The sequence below is a fragment of the Maylandia zebra genome, linkage group LG3, assembly GCF_041146795.1.
Source record: "Maylandia zebra isolate NMK-2024a linkage group LG3, Mzebra_GT3a, whole genome shotgun sequence".
Taxonomy (NCBI): domain Eukaryota; kingdom Metazoa; phylum Chordata; class Actinopteri; order Cichliformes; family Cichlidae; genus Maylandia; species Maylandia zebra.
Genome location: NC_135169.1, coordinates 10,193,448 through 10,216,982, shown reverse-complemented (window position 1 = coordinate 10,216,982; position 23,535 = coordinate 10,193,448). Strand labels below are relative to the sequence as shown.

The 23,535-nt window shown below is 42.2% G+C and overlaps 3 protein-coding genes across 3 annotated transcripts in view; all 3 read left to right on the top strand.

The window, feature by feature from the left end:
• LOC143416657 (uncharacterized) overlaps nucleotides 1–23,535 on the top strand; it is a 376,067-nt gene that overhangs the window by 251,261 nt on the left and 101,271 nt on the right. The gene's annotated exons all lie outside the window — the stretch shown is intronic.
• The window catches only part of LOC106676470 (uncharacterized), a 234,236-nt gene that overhangs the window by 193,780 nt on the left and 16,921 nt on the right, over nucleotides 1–23,535 (top strand). The window contains exons 10-11 of the mRNA XM_076877656.1: nucleotides 12,250–12,423; nucleotides 16,132–16,305. Coding sequence (XP_076733771.1) covers nucleotides 12,250–12,423; nucleotides 16,132–16,305 — 348 coding nt within the window. The remainder of the gene's footprint in view (nucleotides 1–12,249; nucleotides 12,424–16,131; nucleotides 16,306–23,535) is intronic.
• On the top strand, nucleotides 1,514–12,203 carry LOC143414643 (uncharacterized). Its single transcript, XM_076879432.1, has 6 exons — nucleotides 1,514–3,325; nucleotides 7,264–7,379; nucleotides 7,464–7,565; nucleotides 7,734–7,829; nucleotides 9,334–9,540; nucleotides 11,924–12,203. The coding sequence occupies exons 2-6, from the start codon at nucleotides 7,291–7,293 to the stop codon at nucleotides 12,120–12,122; spliced, it is 693 nt and encodes a 230-aa protein (XP_076735547.1). The 5' UTR covers nucleotides 1,514–3,325; nucleotides 7,264–7,290; the 3' UTR covers nucleotides 12,123–12,203.

The window sequence follows — 23,535 nt, the reverse complement described above, 5'->3', positions numbered from 1 at the left end:
ATGTTAGAAATAAGATTTCTGTCAAAAATGTAAAGGGACCTCTGTACCCAGCAGTCCTGAGTCAGCTGTTATATATGACACACCTGTGTGACCTCAGCAGGGACCATAGCAACCACGTTTCCCTTGCTCTCCATGTATCAGCTGACGAAAGGAACATATGCAAAGTAACAGGGAGTGAACTTATTTTTATTGGTGTAGAGACACATGTCCAGTCTGTGTGAACCTTTCGATGGAAATGTAATCTAACAAAGAAAGCAAAAACCGACACTTTTAATAATCGATCTAAAATAAAAGCATTCCTCCTGAATCAAACAGGTAATAATTATGAATACATACTCAAACAACAAGAAAGAAAAAGAAATAAATACTTCAAACAAATATAATGAGACCTGCAGGCCTGCACTCTTTTTCAACAGAACCACCCACAGTTGCTAAACCTGCAGGAAATGAAAGTGATCCTGAGCTAGTGTGTGTGAGCTTGAGAGAAATACTGATGGTACAGGCTCGATATGGTGATTCACAGCTTGGCCCGTGGAAGCAGTCTGCTGGAGAGGGTCTGGACTCTGCTCCAGTCAGGAGTTGTCACAGTGAGAGGCCTCCTGCAAAACACCACCCAGGTGAGATTTTTGCAGCTGGGAGAACAACATGCATTGTTGCATTTTTAACACTTTCTAGAATATTTTAAACTTACTTTAAAGACAAGTTTACCCACTTTAAAGACAGAGCTTTTCATGTGGAAGCAAGTATCCATCCTGTTCCAAAAACACATATCCTCTGTAAAAGTAAAGAGTCAGGCTACAATGACTCACTCTTGATGTTCTCTCCAGTGAGACGGTGTTGTTTGGGATCATAATTTAATCCAGTTCATAGTGAATAAACCTCCTGAGTTAAACCATTGTTGTTTTCTTCCTCACATCTCCTTTGAACCCACAGATAGTGTTTGATGACCTGTCCACTGTTCTTCATATCTTAATATGAAGCACTGCTGCTTCATCACAGAGGTTTGTCATTAATCCCAACTTTGCCACAGAATGAAGCTGAATGAAGATGCAGAAATAATGTCAGTTTGTCTTTTATTCATTGTAATATTTAAGTTTTGGATGGCAGCACTCCTACCTTTGATGAAAGTGATTAAAATAGAAAGCTGTCTCTCTTTATTCTGACATTTAACTCATTCAAAAGATATTTCAATATTTATTTATCCAAAACAAAACAAGTTTACTCTAAATTGATGTTGTGCAGTAAAAAAAATGTTTCTATGTTTTCCCCCTAAAGTGTATGTAAACATCTGGTTTCAACTGTCAATATGTCACGGGGTGAAACGGGACAAGTTATTTAGTTTTACTGTGCATGTTTTGCGATGTTTTATCTGTTTAATATTTTAATATTGTATATTGGGTTTGTTTGGATGAGTTCTATTGCAGGTTTTTATCCTATTTAATTGAACACCTGTCTCCACCCCTATCTGATTACTAACTTGATTTCACCTGAGAGGTACCAGAGAGGCCAATAAGAGGGCCGCGTAGACGACAGAAAGGAGCGCTCTTTGAGGACGAGTGAGGAAGGAAAGCTTTGCTTTGAGGAGTTACGCTCGAAGGCTAGAGGCTGAGCGCCTCGGCTGAGGGCTGGAGGCTCGGAGCGGAAGAGACGAAAGAGAGTGACCGGAGTGACTGAGAAGCCGAGCCAGAGATATGGAGAGAAGGCTTGGGCTGTAGAACTGTGATTCACGGCTGCGCTTGAAGGCTAGAGGCTGAGGGCCTCGGCTTCGGGCTGGAGGCTCGAGACGAATGAGACCGGAGAGGCACCCGCGCGCAGAGGCACCAGCGCGCAGAGAGCGACAGTACCAGCGCGCAGAGAGCGGAGACAGCACCAGCGGAAGGCACGAGACGGCTGTGCCGATTTGCAGTTTTAAAGAAGCGGCGGGCGGAGTTGAGAGCTCTGCCCACCCGGGGTAAGTCTCTCACTTATCCCTTTTTATGAAGTAAAACTGTCTAGAAGAATAGTGATTGCCGCTCCTCCCTTTCTCCAGCATATCGGGACGCGCAAAGGAAGGAGAGGACTCCGCTGGGTTTCCCTTTTTATACTTCGCTGGATTTCTTAGCTCCCTGGGACTTTTAGGGCGTGGCGCAGGCCACAGGACTTTTAATGTTGGTTTATTGATTGTTTGTTATCCCTTGGCCAAGGTTGTTTTAATTTATTTTAAAGATAATAAATCATATTTTAATCTGACAGTTGTATTGTGTGCTTCCCCCTCGGTGGCTCCACTGCTCAACCCGGTTGGAGGAAGATTTTCTTCCTTCGCACAAAACCCACGGTGGTAATAAAGTCGGGGCTTTCTTTCCTTTCTTCCTTTCCACGCCCATTCGCGCCCCGCTCCGCCGTGACAAATACACTGCTGTGTATTGAAATCCCTCTGGTGTTGCATAGACATGAACTGTAATGATGGTTAAATGTTGTTTACAGTGGCATGTTGGTTATCTCTGCACACTGTTATTTCTTTAAGATGCATGTTTGGTTGTGCTGCAGGAAAAAGGGAGTCAATGTGTGCAGGAAGGGGAGGGGGTCCTTGTTGTTGTGTGACTGTGCGGGGCTGAAGTGAGGGGCTGTACGAGAGCACTCTCCCGGAGTTAGCGGCCCGTTTGCCTGTGTTACCGAATAAACGGACAACTGAGATCCAAACGTCTGGTTCTTGCGAACGTTACAATACTGAACAACATACAAAACATAATGTGTGCATTGTGGCTACTGTTTGTTAGCTCACCATATTCATAAACGTCTTAATAAATTCCATATTCTATCACCACATTATTTGTGATCAATGGGTTTGCAGGGTTAGGGGTGTTGGGGGTAGGGTCTTAGGCTTTGGCCCCACCCCTGCCACCAGCATATTTTTAAGCAATTATTTCTAACTTTTATTTGAATATTCAGTTACCTTTTAAGAGCAGATGGTAGGAAACCCGCCCTCCCCTTCGCACACATGACTATATGCCTCGGTGCTCTTATAATTACGTAACTCCTCGCCATCAACGTCTTTGGGAAATACAAGTTAATTAATAATGTTGATGTAGCTAACATCGGGCCACAGTTTCATGCCATCTACCCGGTCCGTGAGAAGTGAGGCGCTGTTACTGAATTGTTCTCGTCGCCTTTTAAAACATGTCTACTGTGTATCCACCTGCCGGAGGTTTGCGAGTTTCCGAGGTTTACGTGAACGCAATCCGTAGTGTTTGGATGCTCCCGAGTGTCCTCAAACGCATCTTTGGCTGTTTCCTTCTTTCGTCTTTGCTGAGCTTCGTGGAGTGGAGCTTGTTGGTGTGAAGAAACTGTAAGTTTGCTTCGTTTCCTCCTCTAACAGTTTGTTTAGCAACTTTACTGTTTGTTCAGCTCATGTTTGAGTTCTTCACACAAACTGTGTGTTTGTATTAAAGTCAGTGTGTAATGTTTTCTAACGAGGCCGAGTGTGTCCGCCTCTGTCTGTGTGTGATCAGACTCCGGGAGTCAGGCTACGTCCACACGTACCCGGGTATTTTTGCAAACGCAGATTTCGCTGTGCGTTTGCACCTTTCGTCCACACGTAAACGGCGTTTTCGGTCACTGAAAACGGAGATTTTTAAAAACTCCGTGTGTTTTTGTTTTGTTTTTTTGGAAAGAGGTGAAAGCTCTTAATAACTGTAAACCATCTCTACCATCAACTGTTGAAGGTGTTTCTGGGGCAGATAACATTGCAGCATTATGGAGACAGCATTACAGTGCGTTGTTTAACTGTATAAAAAGTGAACCATATGAGGACAATCTTGACATGAGTAATGACACAATAAGTGTAAGGACACGTGAAGAATATGAAGCCATTCATAGGTTGTCTGATAATAAATCCTCTGGTTTGGATCACATCACTGCAGAACATTTAAAACATGCTGGTTTAAGGCTAGCTCCTCTTTTAGCGCTCTGTTTCACTGGGTTTATGATTCATGGCATATTACCAGACTCAGTGCTGTGTATTTTACTGGTACCAGTTATGAAGGACAAAGCTGCAAAATGGGGAAGCAGTATTTCTGCCCCCTTGGTGTCAGACAGGGTGGGATTTTGTCTCCAATTTTATTTAATTTGTATGTTGATGATTTGTCCATACAGCTGAGAGCCTGTAACACTGGGTGTATATTAGGTAAAGCACTGATAAATCATCTCATGTATGCAGATGACCTGGTTGTTTTTAGTCCAAGCAGTGCTGGGTTACAGGATCTTCTTAATGTCTGTACTGAATATGGTGTGCAATATGACATTGAGTACAATGCTGCTAAAAGTGCTGTTTTGATATGTAGAACCAAGCAGGATAAACAGCTAAATTTCCCTTTGTTTAAACTGGCACAAAAAACTCTTGAAGTTGATAAAAAGGTGAAATACCTCGGTCACTTTATTACTGAGCAAATGAATGATGATGATGACATATACAGACAGCGATGTAAGCTCTATGTGCAGGCAAATACTATTGCACGCAAATTCAGCTTTTGTTCACTTCCAGTTAAAGTGGCTTTGTTTAAAGCGTATTGCACACCGCTATATACTGCCCCCTTGTGGTCATCCTACAAACAATGTAGCATGCAGAAGCTGCATGTTGCATATAATGATGCGATGAGAATCCTTTGTAGGATACCTAGAAGTGGTAGTGCCAGCCAGATGTTTGTAGCTGTGGGTGTCTGGACTTTTAAAGCACTTTTAAGAAAGTTAATGTTCAATTTTAGAGAACGACTGGATGGTTTGAGTAACAGTATAATTTTAGCACTCACAGATCCGACAGTGAGTGCTTCCCGTTAGTTTCTTGTCTTGTTTTTATGGACATGAAGTCTGCCAATAAAGATTGAATTGAAAAGTTATTGTTTCGGTGAAATGAATTTCTACAATACTGTTAATTCTACTCTCTGCAGTGTTTAAATGCTTACATATACACACAGTTACTGTCCCTCCACACATACGACCCCAGCTTGGTTTACTTTTTCCCACCGAGGCTTCTAGACTTCTGATTGGCCAACATTTCTGCACGGTTAGGAATATAGCGCCACCTGCTGCTTTGGCATGTTCATAGCAGCGTTTTCCTTCATTTCTGCCTTTATGTGTGGACGGGATTATTTTTTAAAACGAAAACGGAAAATCTCCGTTTTCAAAAACACCCGTGTAGCCTCAGACTGAACACCCTTAATGTGGTCTGAGCTCGGCCGTTTATATTGACAGGGGCAGCGGGAGAGCGGAGTTTGTAAATGAACATTTAGTACAGATGTGTGTTAGACGTTAATGTTATATAAAAACACTGACAGCTCAATCTCTGCCTCAGTCACTCTCCCTGATCCAGCTGAGTCAGCAGTGGGAAAAATCTGCTTTTCACAGGAACTTGGTAACAGCAATAAGAGAATACGTAGTTTATTCCAAGAAGATATCGTCTCTCCCATATGTAATATCTTATTGGAACCGACATGTTCCAGATATCAAGCGGAAGACAGTCTGGATGGTCCCCCATAAATATTTGATTGTAAATAAGGTGAAAGAAGTCTCATTTAAAATTCTACATAAATGTTATCCAGCCAGTCACTACATGGTCACATTTAAAAGGGACATGAATACTAATTGTACTTTCTGTGGGGATCATCCAGAAACTGTGACACATCTATTTTTTTTTTTTTTTTTTTTTTTTTTTTTTGGTGCTGTTCTTTTACACAGAGATTCTGGAAGAATTTAGCAGGTTTGTTATTGTCCATATTTTAAGGGAGTTTTCTTTACGATGGGAAAATGTTTTATTCTGTTTCTTTAAGTTCCCCAAGAAGTATGAGAAATGTTTTTTATGATAAATAAAGCATCACAAACACTCCCATGCCACGCCCCTGCTGATTCAGCTGCACTGGCTCCCTGTCAAGTTCAGGGTCCAATTTAAGATCATAATCATGACCTATAGGGCCCTGCACGGTGTAGCTCCAACTTAAGTGATCTTCTTCTTCCTTATCACCGCAGCAGGTCCATGGCTTGTGGAGAGCCCACATGTCCGCGGCACAGATGGTCAGCAGAGTCTGAGCCCAGCATGGCTCTCAGTTAAAAACCTTCTCCAGGAACTAAAGGCAGTACACAGCTGTTTCACATCTTAAGCTTCACACTCCCAGAGTCCTCGAAGCCACAAAAGTCTCTTCTGTGGAGTTCCTGTTTCCCCCAACATCCTTACTACACCCCCACCATTTGTCTAATGCTGGGCGCACACTGTGCGATCTTTGGCCCATTTTGAGCCGATGAGTCGTGCGACCGTTTTGGTGATCGGCCCGATTTTGGCCTTCATCGTGCGTCGTGTAGTATACGTGGGGTAACGAGACGCGATTAGCACCTCACGACCAGCTCCCGATCATCAGTCGCTCGGTCATAAAAAATTAAACCTGTTTGAAATCCTCGCGACCGTCGTGAGGGTGTCACCGCAGTTTGTCACACTGCTCACGCACAAACACAAATGTAGGTGAAAAAGACGGAGCAGCACGGCAGCGTGTGATCTGGACACAAGCGGTGGAGGCACAACTTGTAGAACTTTGTGTCTGTGTGAGTGAAAGACAGAGGGAGAGCGACAGATTTTCTGTTATAACCTTCATGTTATGGAGGCACAGTGTGAGCACTCAGGTCGATCAGAGCATCGGGCCGTATAGTGTGAGACCTGCATCGTGACCTATGACCTTCTAACCCCTGCGAGTCAATCGTGCAGTTTGAGCAGGAGCTGAATAACGTGACTGAAAAAGTCGCACAGTGTGAGCCCGGCAGTAACGTCTGAGTGTGAGACATGTTAAAACCCAGTGGCACCAAGGCATCATACAATAAGATAATGTGATTAATACATCAGTAAAAGAATTTCCCATACACACTATGCTGAATATTGTTAGACTGATAACTGTTTTCAGCAGTGAAGCAACTTTAGTAACAACTCTGGTTGGCACTCACATTTATCCTGACCACAGAGATATTAGTGTGAAGCTTTTGCAAATGTTGTTCACACATGTTGAACTGACTGAAGCTTCCAGTCACAGTGAATCAGTGTGTGTCAGTGAATGCATCGTGTGTGCTTCAGGCTCCATCTAGTGGGCTGATAGCAGAGCAGCTGATGGCAGCTTCCTCTGCCTCACACTGCTGTCTGACTGCATCCAGCTGACACTGAGATGAAGCAGGAAAGAAGCAGCTGATGTTTGGACAGCACACATGATGGACATCAGCTGATGTGCACATGAATGATTTGTGTTTCCTCTGCAGGTAGAAAGTGTGTGTGAGCTGAGCAGCATGGATCAGTGTGAGGACAGAGAGGAGGGAGCCCCTCCCTCTAAAAGCACTCTGTGTGGGGAACATGAGAGCCAGACCAAAGCTCAGAGGTGAGATGACCATCTCTAACTGTCCATGACTCTTCTCCATGTCACAGCTCAGCACTCACATCACTGCTCCATCATTATTCACAGGGACCAGCCTGGACCTCCACCCAGCTCTGTGTCCTGTAAGAGTGACCAGTCTAAAGATTTCTCCATTGAATTTAAATCCCAGCCTGAGTCTGCTGCATACAGGTGAGCTGTTACCATGTAAAAAACTGTTTACCTCTGGGTGGCGCTCTGTTCTTCCTTTTGCTCATGCTCAGCCTGCAAACAAGTTTATTTTTGGAACAACGAAGGGATTCTGAGTCTTCATCAGCTTCTGTTGCTGCAAATGAAAAACACGTTTTCCTTCTCTAACAGGGTCTACAAGAGACGTGCTGAACCTGAACCTGGAGGCAGCGGTTTTTCTGTCTTGCGTAGCACCAGATTTAGAGGAAATGTCAAACCTGCAGAGAGGTGAGCTGTTAGTAACGTGAACTCTTTGATTAAACTGCTTGATGTTGTTGGATATAAACTGCAAACACGTCGTTCCCTCAGTCCCATTTAAACTGTCTCTTTAAAACAACTGAAAATCCACTTCAGCAAACAGGAAGTGACGCTCGTGCTCATGGTTTCTGCATCAGTCATGCTGTGCTGGATGTTGGAGGAAGTTAGCGGTAAACTCAGTTAAGCATAGATATCACTTATACTTAAACTCAACCATCAGTAATTACTTCTTAGATTACATTCAGTTTGAGTTTCATAGAAAACAACAGTAAGCTGCTGTCTGTCTTTAGTGCCAAGAAGACAGTTTTCTACCAGGAAACAAAATCACAAGACAGTTTCTAAAGAAATTAAATACCAGCTGTTTATCAAACCGGTTCACAATCAGGGGATTTGTCTTTAAACACAAAGGAATCAAACTTTGTCATAAGAACCGAACATCTTGTCTAAAGACCAAAGAGAAGAAACCATCCCCAACAATCTTCTCCCCATTTGTCCACCATTAAAATCCACTCCAGTCAATAAAAATGAAATAATCGTTCTTGCTGCCTGTTGGACGTGCGTTCTACTTAACGAGCTGTTCAGTAGGATTAGTTACCTTTGATGCTTGAACCAATCCAATTATCAGCACCAGAAATTCATTAGCAGTTCCCAATAATTTGTTTTTCAATTCATTGCTTGCCCTGAAATAATAAAGTATAAGATTTAATTGAAGACGCATTTATTTACACACAACACAACATCTTTTGCTTTAGGCTTTGACACAAGCAGTACACTGCATGTACTGGACTTCCTTTAGTTAAGTCCAGAGACGTTTCCAAGTTCCATTGACTGAATGCTTGATTTATGCTATTTTGCTCTTTGAGGAAGGAACTCTGAGAAATATGTATGCAACGTGGTCGGTCAAAAACCTCTGACTCTTACACGATGAATCCAAAACAACAAAACAAGACTCGCTGAGAGGCAGAATCCTGGTTACATTTGTGATGACACCACCTCATCTTAAAAGCTGCTCTGGTTGTAAATGATCCTTTTATTAGGTTACACAGACAGAAAGGGTGTAACACAGACAGTGGAGCAAGTACACGAGTTATTTCTTTCCAAACTAATGTACAGACCCCTGAAAAATATATTTATCATTTATTTTTTATTAAAACATTTACAGTTAAATAATATAAACAAAATTTATTTCCATTGAAAACATTTTATTGAATGACAGGTTGAGTTTAGATTCTAATCAAAAGATTAAAATATGCTCACAACAAAAATCAACTGACTTTCTACTGTAAGATAAAATGTACAATATTAGAGAGACAACAACAATCAGGTGATCTACTATGAGCAGCACCTGGTGACAGTGGGAAGGAAAAACTACATTTTAACAGGAGGATAGTTCTAACAGAGCCAGGATCAGGGAGGAGAGTAGAGAAAAGCTTCAGTGGAAAATGACTAACAGATGTATTTTTCTCTCTGTCAGAGCCGGAGAGAGTTCCTTGTGGTCTTCCTCTCCTCTTAGAAGGAAGGACTTTTCTGAAACAGAGTATGGATCCCTGGGAAGTGATCTGTTCCTGGGAAGTGATCTGTTCCTGGGAAGTGTTCGGTCTCCGCTTGTGTCTCTGGGAAGTGCTCGGCCTCTTCCAAGTGCTCGGTCCGTGGACTCTGTACCGTCCTTTGCTACAGAAACGTGAGTTATAACTAAGTTGTGAATGTGACTTTCATGTGTTAAGTGTTAAAGTATAAAATGTTCAAAATAGATAAATTATACATATAATTATAGAAGTTATAGTATATTATATATATACATACCTGTCCACTGGTTAATTACACAATCAGGTGGACTTCACAGCATACTCCTAACCTATTATATGATTGTGTTGTAGCACACCATTGTTGTTCTTGTGACATTACCAATACGTTTGATGTGTCACATGACCCTCTTCCTATTGCAAAAACAAAAGTTGTATCCAAGATGGCCGACTTCTAAATGGTCACCATGGTCATCGCCCATCGCGAGGAGTTTGCCCCCTCACATATACTAATGTGCCACAAACAGGACTTTAATATCACCAACCATTCCCATTTTATTACGCTGTATCCATATAAATGGCCCACCCTGTACATTGTTATATTTAGTGTTTTTTTTATTTATATATAAAAATACATCAAGAAGTCACAAGAAAACGGAGAACACACAATGGCACATGTTTATTCATCAAAAGTATTTATTATTAAATCAACATAACACAATTTTTTCACCCCTAGAAAAAAACACAAAAAAACATTTTCATATCAGCCCGATATCAGACAGAAGCTGTCAACTCAGCTCTGGAGAGTGGGCAATCATAATGTTTGCTCTCAGTTTTGAGCCCTATTAAAGATTAATATCAGTCTGTACATGCTGCAGATAGTTTTTCTACAAATTCTTTATTTCTCTCTCGCTTTTGCAACTTTGTACTTTTGTGTTACTCGCAGCAACAACTCCACCTCATTGTTAGTCCATTTAAAAAAACTCGCTGCTTTTCCTCAACATATTGCAGCGACGTTACCGGTAAGTAAATAAGCGGCAGACAGAAATGAGGCAGGTCGAATCGTGTTATGTTTCACACATGCGCAGTCCCGGAACATAAGCGTTTCAGTTGTTTCAGTGTGGACGAACAACTGCTTGGAAACGCGTCCGTTTTCAAATTTATGGTAAATGGCCTGTATTTATATAGCGCTTTACTAGTCCCTAAGGACCCCAAAGCGCTTTACATATCCAGTCATCCACCCATTCACACACTGGTGATGGCAGCTACATTGCAGCCACAGCCACCCTGGGGCGCACTGACAGAGGCGAGGCTGCCGGACACTGGCGCCACCGGGCCCTCTGACCACCACCAGTAGGCAACGGGTGAAGTGTCTTGCCCAAGGACACAACGACCAAGACTGTCCAAGCCGGGGCTCGAACCGGCAACCTTCCGATTACAAGGCAAACTCCCAACTCTTGAGCCACGATCGCCCAGATCGTGGCTCAAGATTAGTGTAATCCAGATTAATTGTAGACATATCCTTTGTCTTTAAGACATTCCTGCAGTTTAACTAATTGGTGTGTGTTACCTGGTTTCATGGACAGAGCTGGGTGTCATCTGCATAGCAGTGAAAATGTATGCTTGTTAGCTCCACCTTGATTTCCAGCACTCTGTCCTGGGCCTCCTAATTGTTGACGTGGATGGTTCTGCCTCAGGCACCTTTTTCCTCAGCTTTCCGAGGGTTTATGTCCCATTTTGCCTTCGGTGTGGTCTACTGAGAGGTTTTGCCATCATGCTTTTTCTTTAGACTTACCAGTTTTGGGTCACTCATTGACAGTCTTGGTCCAGAAATGTTGTTCCTAATTTGTAATGTAAACTTTAGTCTCTGCTTTACTTTTGGTGTTTCTTTAAAACAATAACTTTCCACTGAAGTTGAGATTTTAGCTCATTTGCTTTGCGTACAACTTTTAAGCAGACCACTTTTTATATGGTCAGTATTTGAAAGAATAAATGCAGTGTTCTGACGCAGACTAAGCAGGAAATGACTTTGTTACTGAGATTTCGTATTCCAGAATCAGGTTCTAAAATTTGCAAATGGATCTGAGACCTTTCCTTTCTTTATCATGAGCCAGAAAACATGTTTTTAGTAGGTCTACAGTTTGCTTTAACACATTCTAAGCCAGCATGTGAAGATACAAAGACTAAGTGCTGAGTATACATCCTGAAACTAGCCAAAGGAAAAAAGATGTTTAGGGAGGGTGGGCTTAAAGGGAAGAAGCTAAAGTTTGTTCAGTCAGGGGTCATTCCATCTGATCTATTTTTTCTTTATTTTTTTTAACCTTTTCTCCACCACTATTTCCAATTGAATATTAAAAAGTATATATTATGTTCCAAAGTTCACTACGATGGCAATTTACCAGCTCCTCATTGGTTTCCATTTAGCTATACTCTTATAATTATGTTTTTACTAGTGGGTTTTTCTCCAGACTTAAATCTATTTCTTTTAGTTAACCATGAATTGTATTCTCCACTAACACTTTTTATAATGTTACTTTTCAGACGGAATCTCTGTAACCTGTCAGAGGGACACCATGAAGCTCTGTCCTCAGCTCTCAGCTCCCAGTCCTCCTGTCTGAGAGAGCTGGACCTGAGTAACTCTGACCTGCAGGATTCAGGAACAAATTTTCTTCCTGATGGACTGAAGAGTCCACACTGTAAACTGAATATTCTCAGGTCAGACCAAACTATATTTACATAAGTATGTATGCATGTGTATCAACTGACAGAATGAAGAAAAAAAACAGGATTAAATATTACTAAATGTAATAATGCCTCATTATACTTAAACAAATGTGTTGTTTTATTGTTTATCTGTTATTTTTCAGACTGAGTCACTGTAACCTCTCAGAGAAAGGCTATGAAGCTCTGTCCTCAGCTCTCAGCTCCCAGTCCTCTAGTCTGAGACAGCTGGACCTGAGTAACTGTGACCTGCAGGACTCAGGAGTGAAGCTTCTGTCTGCTGGACTAAAGAGTCCCAACTGTACACTGGAAACTCTAAGGTCAGATTTAAAACCTTTCTGCTGATGATCATTTAAAAACGTTATATTGTTGAAATATGTCTGTGAAGGTTCTCAGTCATCCAGGTCATCGTAGTCAAAGGAGCTTGCAAAGAAAAGCGTCTGGACTTCTGTAAGTTGCTTGAAGACGTTTCACCTCTCATCCGAGAAGCTTCTTCAGTTCTAAGGTCAAATGGTGGAGAGTCCCAGATATAAACCTAGTGGGAGTTTCCCCCCACAGAGGGACAAAAGGACCCCCTGATGATCCTCTAATCGCCTGAGCCAAGGTGTGAAACTGGGTGTGGGTCCCAATCAGCCAGAGTTTCGGGTGAGTTCATTGTGAAACCTGGCCCCACCTTGTCATGCGAATTCCTGAGGTCAGATGGCCCAGGATGTGAGTGGGCGTTAAGGCGTCTGGGAAGGATCTCAAAACTGGATTATAGATGGCAGAGAGTTGGTGTCGTAAACCCCGCCTCTGTTTAAAGATGGTCGCTCACAGTGGACATAGATGCTTCTTTCACTCCTCTTTCAAACCATCTGTCCTCTCTGTCCAAAATGTGAACATTGGCATCCTTGAAAGAGTGACCTTTGACCTTTAGATGCAGATGGACTGCTGAGTCTTGTCCTGTGGAGGTGGCTCTTCTGTGTTGTGCCATGCGCTTGTGAAGTGGCTGTTTGGTCTCTCCAATGTAGAGGTCTGGGCATTCCTCGCTGCACTGTACAGCATACACCACATTGTTATGTCTGTGTTTTGGCGTTTTGTCTTTGTGATGAACCAGTTTTTGTCTGAGTGTGTTGCTGGGTCTGAAGAAGCTTCTCGGATGAGAGGTGAAACGTCTTCAAGTAACTTAAAGAAGTCCAGACGCTTTTCTTTGCAAGCTCCTTTGACTACAATGACCTGGATGACTGAGAACCTGCACAGACATCTCAGAACTGGATTTTAGATGTTAGGAAGTCCATAAATCCAGGGTATGGCATCCCCTGGGTATAGACGAAGTTGCAGGATGATCGATGATTTTATCCTTCTCAAAGTCTTGAAGGCAAGCTATAACTTTCTTTTTGTAGCTGCTTGTGGGGTCTCGCTTTAAGGCTTCGTAGGTATTGTTGTCACTGAGGAGAGTAGTGATCTTTGTATGGTAATCTGTAGTGTTTAGGACCACGGTGCATCTTCCCTTATCAGCTGGTAAAACAGTGATGTTGTGGTCTTTGCTCAGGGAAGCGACGGCCTTCTTTTCCTGTATTGTGAGGTTGGATGGAGGGACTTTGGCACTGGAGAGTGTGGCTGAGACTTTCATCCTGATTTGCTCTGCTTCTGTCTGTGATAATTTATTAATCCGCGTGGTGGATTCTGTGGCTGTGATGAGGTCCACTATGGGCAACTGTTGAGGAGAAATGGCAAAATTGAGTCCTTTGGCTAATACTCCCTTTTCAGGTTCAGTGAGAATCCTGTCTGAAAAGTTCTTAACCCATTTCTCCTGACTGACTTCAGGTGTATTTTCTTCTCTGGGTTGTGTAGGTTCAGGATGAGGAGTGTGTGTTTTTGAAAGCAAGGTGTGGAATTTCCTGCGTTGTCTTTCTTTTCCTTTAGAGTGTTGGGCCCGCTGAGCCTTGTCCACAAACTTGTAAACCTCTTCTAAGATTGGAGAGGGTAGAAGGGTTTCCAGTTCCTGCAGGGTCTGGCTGATCTTGATCTGGAGGGCATCTATGGTGAAATGGACCTGTCTTATCCTTTCACTTAGAAGCTGATTTTGTGCTCGCCCTAAAATTAACTCTGCTCTGTATCCCCTGACTGTGGATCCAAGGCCCATACTCCTTTGAACAACTCTGCTTTGTCTGCATCTTAAGTTGAAAAGGAGATGGTCCCTATAATCCGCTAGTTACTGCATAAAGATCTAACTTTTATAGAATTCCCAACTGACCTTTCATTTGCCTGTGGGCGGATTACTTGACTCTTAATTATTGGGTTTTCATAATGAGTTTTTTTACATGTTTATGAAGCCAAAATTACACACACAGTCATCTTAACCAGTTACTGTCCCTCCATTTACAAAGGCAGAGGCGTCACGCTGTGATTATTTTACATGTAGTTGTTTTTCCTGTGTAATAATGTTCAACATTGCTATCAATACATTTTTCAAAAAATGTCTCTCTGTGCAAAATGGGTTTAAAAACACAAACAACTGTGGGATACTAGTCCGTGATTTGAGCAAATCGTGGCAGGATCAGCCTGATGTTATTTGTATCCTGCTTTAACTTTACTGTATAAAGAGCAAACATCTCCAAAATGTCAGGAGTAGTGAGTCATTACAGGAAGTGTTTGTGCACTAAAAATCAAGAATGTGGGATCCTGTCTGTGATTTGAAGAGCCCAGCGCTGCTGATGAAGGGAAAACCAATCCTGCAGGGAGACCTACCTCAGCACCTGTGCAGGTGAAGCCAAAGGGAAGATTTGCTTCACCATATTTTCTAGTCTTTGGCTCAGAATGAAGTTGGTTTGGAAACATATTCAGCGATGCTTCATCTCCTGCTTTGGATTTGTGTGGGCGCCCTGTCAAAAACCTGTCCATTATGCTAGCAGTGTCCAAGCATTTTGTTTTTTTTCCTTTTCATACGGCCTCATGTAGTCCATGAATTTGGACCAAGCTACAATACCTGACACAGCTGCTTCTTCTTCGGGGTTTAACGGCAGCTGGCATCCTTGTACATGCAGTGCTGCCATCTTGTGTTTCAGTCCGTTATTACACTCTTAAATCCTGCTACTGATTCCTGCGTCTTTCAGGATCTTACAAAGCTTCAAACGACGCGTCGACTATTAAATCAGTCGTCGACGATTTTGATAGTCGAAAAATCATGGCAGCCCTACTTTTTGGATTTTTATATTCAGAGCCAGTGAGCACTTTCACAATAATCATGATTTTAAAAACTGTGATTAAAATAATTGCTGACGTTAATCAATTAACGAGTTAACGAGATAATAACAGGTTAAGTTGCCCTAATAATTAGACTTTGGTGACAAACTGATGTGATCTCCATGTTTCCTTTGTTGGACTGTGGGCGAGTGTCAGAACTGAATGTACTGAGTAACATGTAGAGTTTAAACATGTGTCAGTTCCAGTTTTAGAGCTCTAAAGTGCAGCTATCATGTTAGGAATATGTTAGGAATAGACAGGAACACTGAGCACACTGAGGTCAAATCTTTATTTTACCACTCGCTGCATTCTTGCTGTTCATGAATTCAGCAGGTTCATGATTGTCTGCAGCATTAATCTCATATTTCCATTAAAGTGTTGAATTTGACTGATGTTCTTTATGATCTCTGGCACCAGTTCATCTGTAGGCTGAGCCCAGTCCATCCATTTAGTGAAGTGATGTTTAAAGGTCTCCTTGTTCTGTGAGCGTGCACAGATCCTGAAGCAGAAAGCCTGGGTTACAGAGAAATGATCATCACTGTGATGATGCTCATCGTCTCTGACTGGGATTTGAGGTTTTATCAAAGCAGCAAAGAAAGCCTGGCTATGTTGGACTGGGTGTGGCAGCAGCTCCCAGTTTGAGTTCAGGAGACAGACACCCTCTCTACTTTGAAGATCAGCTTCAAACTTTCCTTTTTGATAAAGCTTATAGTTCGAGCTGGATCAGGTGACCCTGAACCATCCCTTAGTTATGCTGCTATAGAGATGGATAACAGATGGATTGTTGTTTTGTGTGTCTGCAGTCTGTCAGGCTGTCTGATCACAGAGGAAGGCTGTACTTCTCTGGTCTCAGCTCTGAGCTCCAACCCCTCCCATCTGAGAGAGCTGGACCTGAGCTACAATCATCCAGGTGACTCAGGAATGAAGCTGCTGTCGGCTGGACTGAAGGATCCAGGCTGGAGACTGGACACTCTCAGGTATGAAGAGAATGTCTGATAGAGGAGGAAGAGCTGGAAACATTTTCTGTGTCCTTCACTCACTTCCTGTTTGTTTCCTGCAGATAAGACATGAACAATCACACATGCAGGAATATCTTCAGGGACAGACACACTAGTCTAGCTGGATAGTACATGGATATTTATGTAGGGGTCTCCAAGGAGTCTGTTTGCAGGAGCATTAATGATAACTGATATGTTGAGAGTTTCATTAAAAGTAGACCTACAGTTAGGTCCATAACTATTTGGACAGAGACAACATTTTGTAACATTACATTCACTTTATTAGGTCACAGGTGTACCTGAGATAGTGGGCACTGTGTACCTAATAAAGTGTCAGACATGTGTATGTTTCCCATGCTGTATGTCCACAGTGATAGTGACAGAAGGATGAAACAAGGCTGTGAATCATTTCAGTCTGTGTGTGTGACAAAGACGCAGACAGGAGCAGCTAACATTTGGAAATGTTCTCCATATTCTGTCGCGATATTTCATTTTCTTATCGTTGCCTAACATTATACCGGTATTACCGTGGATGGTATAATGTGGCCCGGCCCTAGGCGCACTCAAATAACACCGCAGTTTTACATGTGCACTGTTTGGTGGGGGAAATTGCTGTCCATACAGACAATATTGATTTGCAAATGATTAACAAACAATCTTATCAACACATAGTTCTTTATTTGGAGTACATTTCTACAAGAAAGACAAGTTACTGAAAACGTGCTTGTGCTTAAAGTGCTTTGGCACTCTTTGGCAATATTGTAGACAATGTTTAACTTAATCATCACATCGGCTCCTCTGACGACCTGTTTGCTGCTGTCTGCTGCTGAAAGGCAGTGGGGAGAGGGGACACTTGGGCAGTGCATTTATCGCAGCATATAATGTGTTTTCTGGATACACTGTGCTTTTTCAGTGTTCACAGATTGATGGCTCCATGTCAGAGCTGGCTATGAATTTCAGACGGATCAGGCCTTAACAAAAAAGTTATCAATCGTTCTTTTCATCTTTTATTACCCACAGCTACATCCACTCCTGTCGGGCCTAGGTTGCTCAGTAGGGCTGGGTATCATCACTGATTTCTGTAATCCATTTGATTCGATTCAATTTTGCCTCAGAAACTCAGAAATATTTCATTCTCATTCTGTTATTTGACAACAATAACAGAAAAATATGTACTTGAGAACACATTTATTGTGAATTCAGCTGTGAATGTAGAATTTGTCAGAATACATCATGGTCACACAAATCCTTAGCAGAGCAAAGTGGCCTACTTAGCATTAGCTGCTCAAGTTGTAGAAAACAAGGCAAAACAGTATTAGCATTAGCTACTAATGGCAGCCTACTTAGCATAATCTCTTCACATCGTTATAACGCAAGAGAAAAGTATCACTCATGGCTAGGGCTGCCACGATTAGTCGACTAGTCACGATTACGTCGACTATCAAAATCGTCGACGACTGATTTAATAGTCGACGCGTCGTTTGAAGCTTTGTAAGATCACAAAAGACGCAGGAATAAGTAGCAGGATTTAAGAGTGTAATAACGGACTGAAACAGAAGATGGCAGCACTGCATGTACAAGGATGCCAGCTGCAGTTAAACCCCGAAGAAGAAGAAGAAGAAGAAGCTGTGTCCCAGAATTCATAGCGCAGCCCAGTTCAGTTTCCAACAATGGCGGCAGCTAGTTAGTTTTAATGTTACTCTTATTATTCTTTCTGGGTCACAAAATAAACGTTTAACATATTTTCAGGCAAGAATGTAGCTGTGTAAACCTCAAATATCTGCTCAGTTTATCAAGACACCACATATTTGCAGAAGCGCTCCGACGTTTTCGGAGACGTCTGTTACCCACTAGCTCGATAGCTAGCCGGGGGCTAGGTCACTAGCGCCGTGAGAACACCGGACTCCCGGCAGATCGTTTTCAAACCCACCGCCGTCTTTCACTACTCAGGTTAAACATGATATATAAGTCACTTAGATAACTTAAACATGTTACTGTTTGGCTTTTTTCAGTATTTTATTTGTTCCTGAGTAAATCGGCTGAGTTTATTAAACAAACTTCACCAAAACAATCTGCACATTTAATTTAAAATTTAATAAACTATCATCTTGTCTTTATTGTTAGTTAGCACATACCTTAAACACTTCAAGCTGTAAGCTAATGATAGTTATATAAGAGCAGATGCTGCTGGTGCAATAAGCTGTACGTTGTACGTCCAATGGATGATGATCTGATTAGTCGACTAATCGCAAAAATAATCGGTGACTAGTTGACTATCAAAATAATCGTTTGTAGCAGCCCTACTCATGGCAGCCTATTTACCATTAACTTCTCACATCATTATGACACAAGAGAAAAGGGTAATGGCGTTAGCTACTAATGCTTATTTATCTCAAATTAGCTTCAGCTGCTCACATTGTTATAAGGAAAGAGAAAACGGTATTAACATTAGCTGCTAATAATTATTCACCCCTAATTAGAATAAGCCACTAATGGCAGCGTATTTAGCATTAACTCCTCACATCATTGTAACCCAAGGGAAGAGAGTATTAGCAATAGCTACTATCATTGTTAAAAAGTAAGAGAAAACAGTGTTAGCATTATTGAATAATGCTAACTCGCATTAATTTAGCATTAGCTATTAACAACAGCCTACTTAGCATTAGCCGCTCACATTGTTTAAAAAGTAAGGGAAAACAGTGTTAATATTAACGCATAATGCTAATTCACATCAAATTAGCATTAGTTAATAACGGCAGCCTGCTTAGCATTAGTTGCTCACATCGTTATAAAGCAAAGAAAAACGATAAGCATTAGGTGCTAATGCTTATTCAACTAAAATTAGACATAGTTGCTAATGGCGGCCTACTTATCATTAGCTGCTCACATTTTTATAATGCAAGGGAAAACAGTGTTAGCATTAGCGCATGATACTAATTCACGTCAAAGTAGCATTCGTTAATAACGGCAGCCTACTTAGCATTAACTGCTCTGTACTGTTGCACCCAATGTGACCCAGTGTCCTATATTGAGATTCACAGCCAGCTAAACTCTCTTGCATCACTTCCTCCAAGGAACAGGCACGTGTTGTATTTCAGGGGTGTCAAACTTAAATACACAGTGGGCCAAAATTCAAAACTGGAACAAAGTCGCAGGCTAACGTTAATATTTATTGAAATATATTTATTCCTCCAGATATGAGAATGAATCTTTTCTTATGGACTCAAACAGGTTTTGCTGAAAAACTGAATATGGAACAAGCAAAGCTTAATACTAAACTATATATATATTAGCTGTATAATACCAGTAGGCCAGCTCCGATAGTAATTTGGTATGGCTTCGCGGGCCAAATGTAATTAGGCTGCGGGCCAAATTTGGCCCGCGGGCCAGAGTTTGACACCTATGTTGTATTTGGACAGGATTTAATGCAAAAAAGTGTGAAACTGAAATGATACAGAATACAGAAATGTCACATAAACATTAGCTTAGGTTGAACTTAAGTGGACATATAAAACACATCAAAAGTTTCCAAATCACTTCAATAATGTCATATACCCTGTCTTAAAGGTAAACACAATTAAGAAACTTACTCATATTGCCACTCAAAGGGATTTAACGGAGTGGATGGCTTTGGATCGGAGGAAAACACACCATGTCTTGCTTCACTCATGAGCAAACACTTCCTATCACACTTCTTTTAGTGACTAATTGGCTCAACATAGCAAACTGTGCAAACCTGCGCCCCCTATAGGCCTGGAGAAATAACATACAAAACGGTTCCAGTACATGCTCACTAATATAATGCTAATCCACATCAAATTAGCTGCTAACATCAGCCTACTTAGCACTAGCTGCTCACATTGTTAAAAGGAAACGGAATATGCTATTAGCATTAGCTGGTAATAATTATTCACCCCTAATTAGAATTAGCCGCTAATGGCAGCCTACTTAGCATTAACTCCTCACATCATTATAATGCAGGGGAAACGATTTAGCATTATCGATAATGCAAATTCACATCAAATTAGCATTGGTTAATACCGGTAGACGTCGTATCATTAGCTGCTATCATTCTTACAAAGCAAAGGAAAACAGCCTACTTAGCATTAGCTGCTCAAATTGTTATAAATCAATGTGAGCAGCGTTAGGTGCCAATGGTTATTCCCCTAAAATTAGCATTAGCCACTAATGGTAGCCTATTTAGCATTAACTTCTTTGGGAGGACCTCTTTCTGTGACTGACTAGAGCAGGGGTCAGCAACCTTTAACACCCAAAGAGCCATTTGGACCCAGTTTCCACGCAAAAGAAAACACTGGGAGCCGCAAATACTTTGTGACATCTAAAATGAAGATAACACTGTATATATTCTTTTTTTCTTTCTTTTTTTTACCTTTATGCTTTGTGTGAACAACTACAGTGTGTTGCTTATGAAATCCATGAAGTGGTACAGAGAAAATTACATTTTATTTATGTAATGAACACATTTTGAACTGAAAGAAATATAACAAAAAGGAAAGACCCAGCTGAACTAACTCGGCTTCCACGAGTGTGATGCTTATTTTGAGCGAAAAATAATAAAATATAATTTTATTTTTATATTTCAATATCACAGTAATCTTTCAATTTAGAACTACAAGTTTAAAAAGAACTAAAACACTTCAGGTAAATACTTGTAATTTATTTTCCCAAACCACGCGGAGCCGCAGTATAAGATCCTCAGGTTGCCGACCCCTGGACTAGACGATTCAAACCAATCAGATGACAATATTCACATGACTCCCACTCCTTGAAGTGAATTTCAAGGAGTGGGAGTGGGGCGATCGTGGCTCAGGAGTTGGCAGTTTGCCTTGTAATGGGAAGGTTGCCGGTTCGAGCCCCGGCTCCGACAGTCTCGGTCGTTGGGTTAGCTGCTCACATTTTTATAATTGCCCAAGGACAAGACACTTCACCCGTTGCCTACTGGTGGTGGTCAGAGGGCCCGGTGGTGCCAGTGTCCGGCAGCCTTGCCTCTGTCAGTGCGCCCCAGGGTGGCTGCACTGTCACAGTCGTCCACACACTGTGAATGTGTGGACGACTGGATATGTAAAGCGCTTTGGGGTGCTTAGGGACTAGTAAAGCGCTATACAAATACAGGCCATTTACCAATTTTGAAAATGTTGCACTGTTCCTTTATCAGTGTCTTAACAGTATGTTTATGAGAGCCATGTAATGTCGAGAGAGAGAGAAAGTTTCGATACGTGAGAGATTTGTGATGTTTAACGTGTTTGGAGGCTTTAGTTAGTGTGTAGTTGGTGTGTGGTTAGTGTGTAGTGTAGTCGTCGTTGTGTTTTGTGTGTCAGTTCTACTAGTAAACATCACAGTTGCTGCCTTAAAGCCACCAAAGGCAGATTGCAGTGTAAACGCTGTCTCCACATGGAAAACAGGAGTGATCCACCTCCTGCTGTCAGACCTGCAGGTTTATCCCTGTGCTGTTCTCCTCTGTTTTATAGTGACACAAACTATTTTTTGCACTGGCACAAATCATATGTGTGGCTTCTTATTTGATGCAAACATCTGATTGTTCTGTGAATAGTTTGAAATGGTTATATTAAAACCTCCTGAGGCCTCGGCTGCATTATTAGGGAAATAGTTGCAGAGTTGTTGTTTGCAAAACTTGTTCAGCGTTTTTTAAAATGTACAAAATGATTGGTTAAACATGTTTGTGGTTTTTCCAGTTAAAATCTGCCTTTTTTCTCCTCTGATATTTCCTCCAATGACTGGAGATATGGTGTTGATGAATGTGTCAGAACTACTCCAAAGATATAACCCTGTGCAGTCTGGAGAAATGGCATCATCCAGTCTGTCCTGTTTCCATCAATCACTGTCTGCTTGGCCTCAGTCATGAAGCATGGCGGGGCCAGACAATAAGGTCTTTAGAGAGGCTCACAAACACATCTCTGCAGACCTTTCACATCATGGAGATAAACTGTTCACATTTCTTCCTTCATCCAGACGATACAGAGTGTTGTTAACAAAAAAACAGACACCACAGACAATTCATTCCTCCGGGCTTTCACTTTGATGAACACTGGCAATGTTCATGTGTATGAGAGCCATGTAATGTCCATGTGTGCATGCTGACTGGCTTTGGGTAAGGCAGACCATTGTTCCATACTGCTGCTGCCTGCATACAGACAAAGACTGAAACAGGAAAAACCAGCTTCCAGGGTCATCTACAAACGGGACAGTGAGGCTGAGGAGGTCCTGCAGGACTGCTTTGACACAACGGACTGGCAGATATTTGTGGATGCAGCTGATGGCAACATCAATGAAGTCACAGACTCTGTCATTGGATATATTGGAAAGTGCATGGATGATACCATCACTAAAACCACAGTCCGCATATATCCAATCAGAAACCCTGGGTAAATAAAGACGTTCGTGCCAAGCTAAAAGTGCGGACCTCTGCCTTTAACTCCGGGGATGCTGATGCTTATAAAGCAGCCAGGTATGACCTCCGAAAGTCCATAAAAAAGGCCAGAAAGGACTACAGGGACAAAATGGAGTCCAGCTACCACAGCTTTGACACCAGGCGACTGTGGGATGGACTGACTGCATCACTGACTACAAGAAGGACAACACAGGCAGTGTTCAGCCCACGGCATCTCTCGCAGATGAGCTCAACAACTTCTATGCTCGTTTTGTTGCAGACAACAGAGAGCAGATCCTCTACCCTCAGGAGGACAGTGAGGCTGCAACTCTAACTCTGAAAACAGAAGCTGTGAGATGGACCTTTAAAAAGGTCAGTCTTCACAAAGCTCCAGGACCAGACGGCATCCCAGGCCGGCTACGCAGAGTGTGTGCAGACGAGCTGGCAGAGGTGTTCACCAGCATCTTCAACCTCTCCCTGAGGCAGTCAGTGGTCCCCACGTCCCTCAAAGCATCCACCATCATTCCTGTTCCCAAAAAATCAGTGGTCTCCTGTCTGAATGACCACCGTCCTGTTGCACTGACATCCATCATCATGAAGTGCCTGGAGCGGCTGGTCAAAGGTCACATCTGCTCCTCCCTCCCTGACACACTGGACCCTCTTCAGTTTGCCTATCGGACAAACAGAGCCATAGAGGATGCCATCGCCCTGGCAACACACACCACCCTCACTCACCTGGAGTGAGTGAGGGTGGTGGCATCCCACCCACAGGTTAACCGGCTCATCATCCACATCGGCAC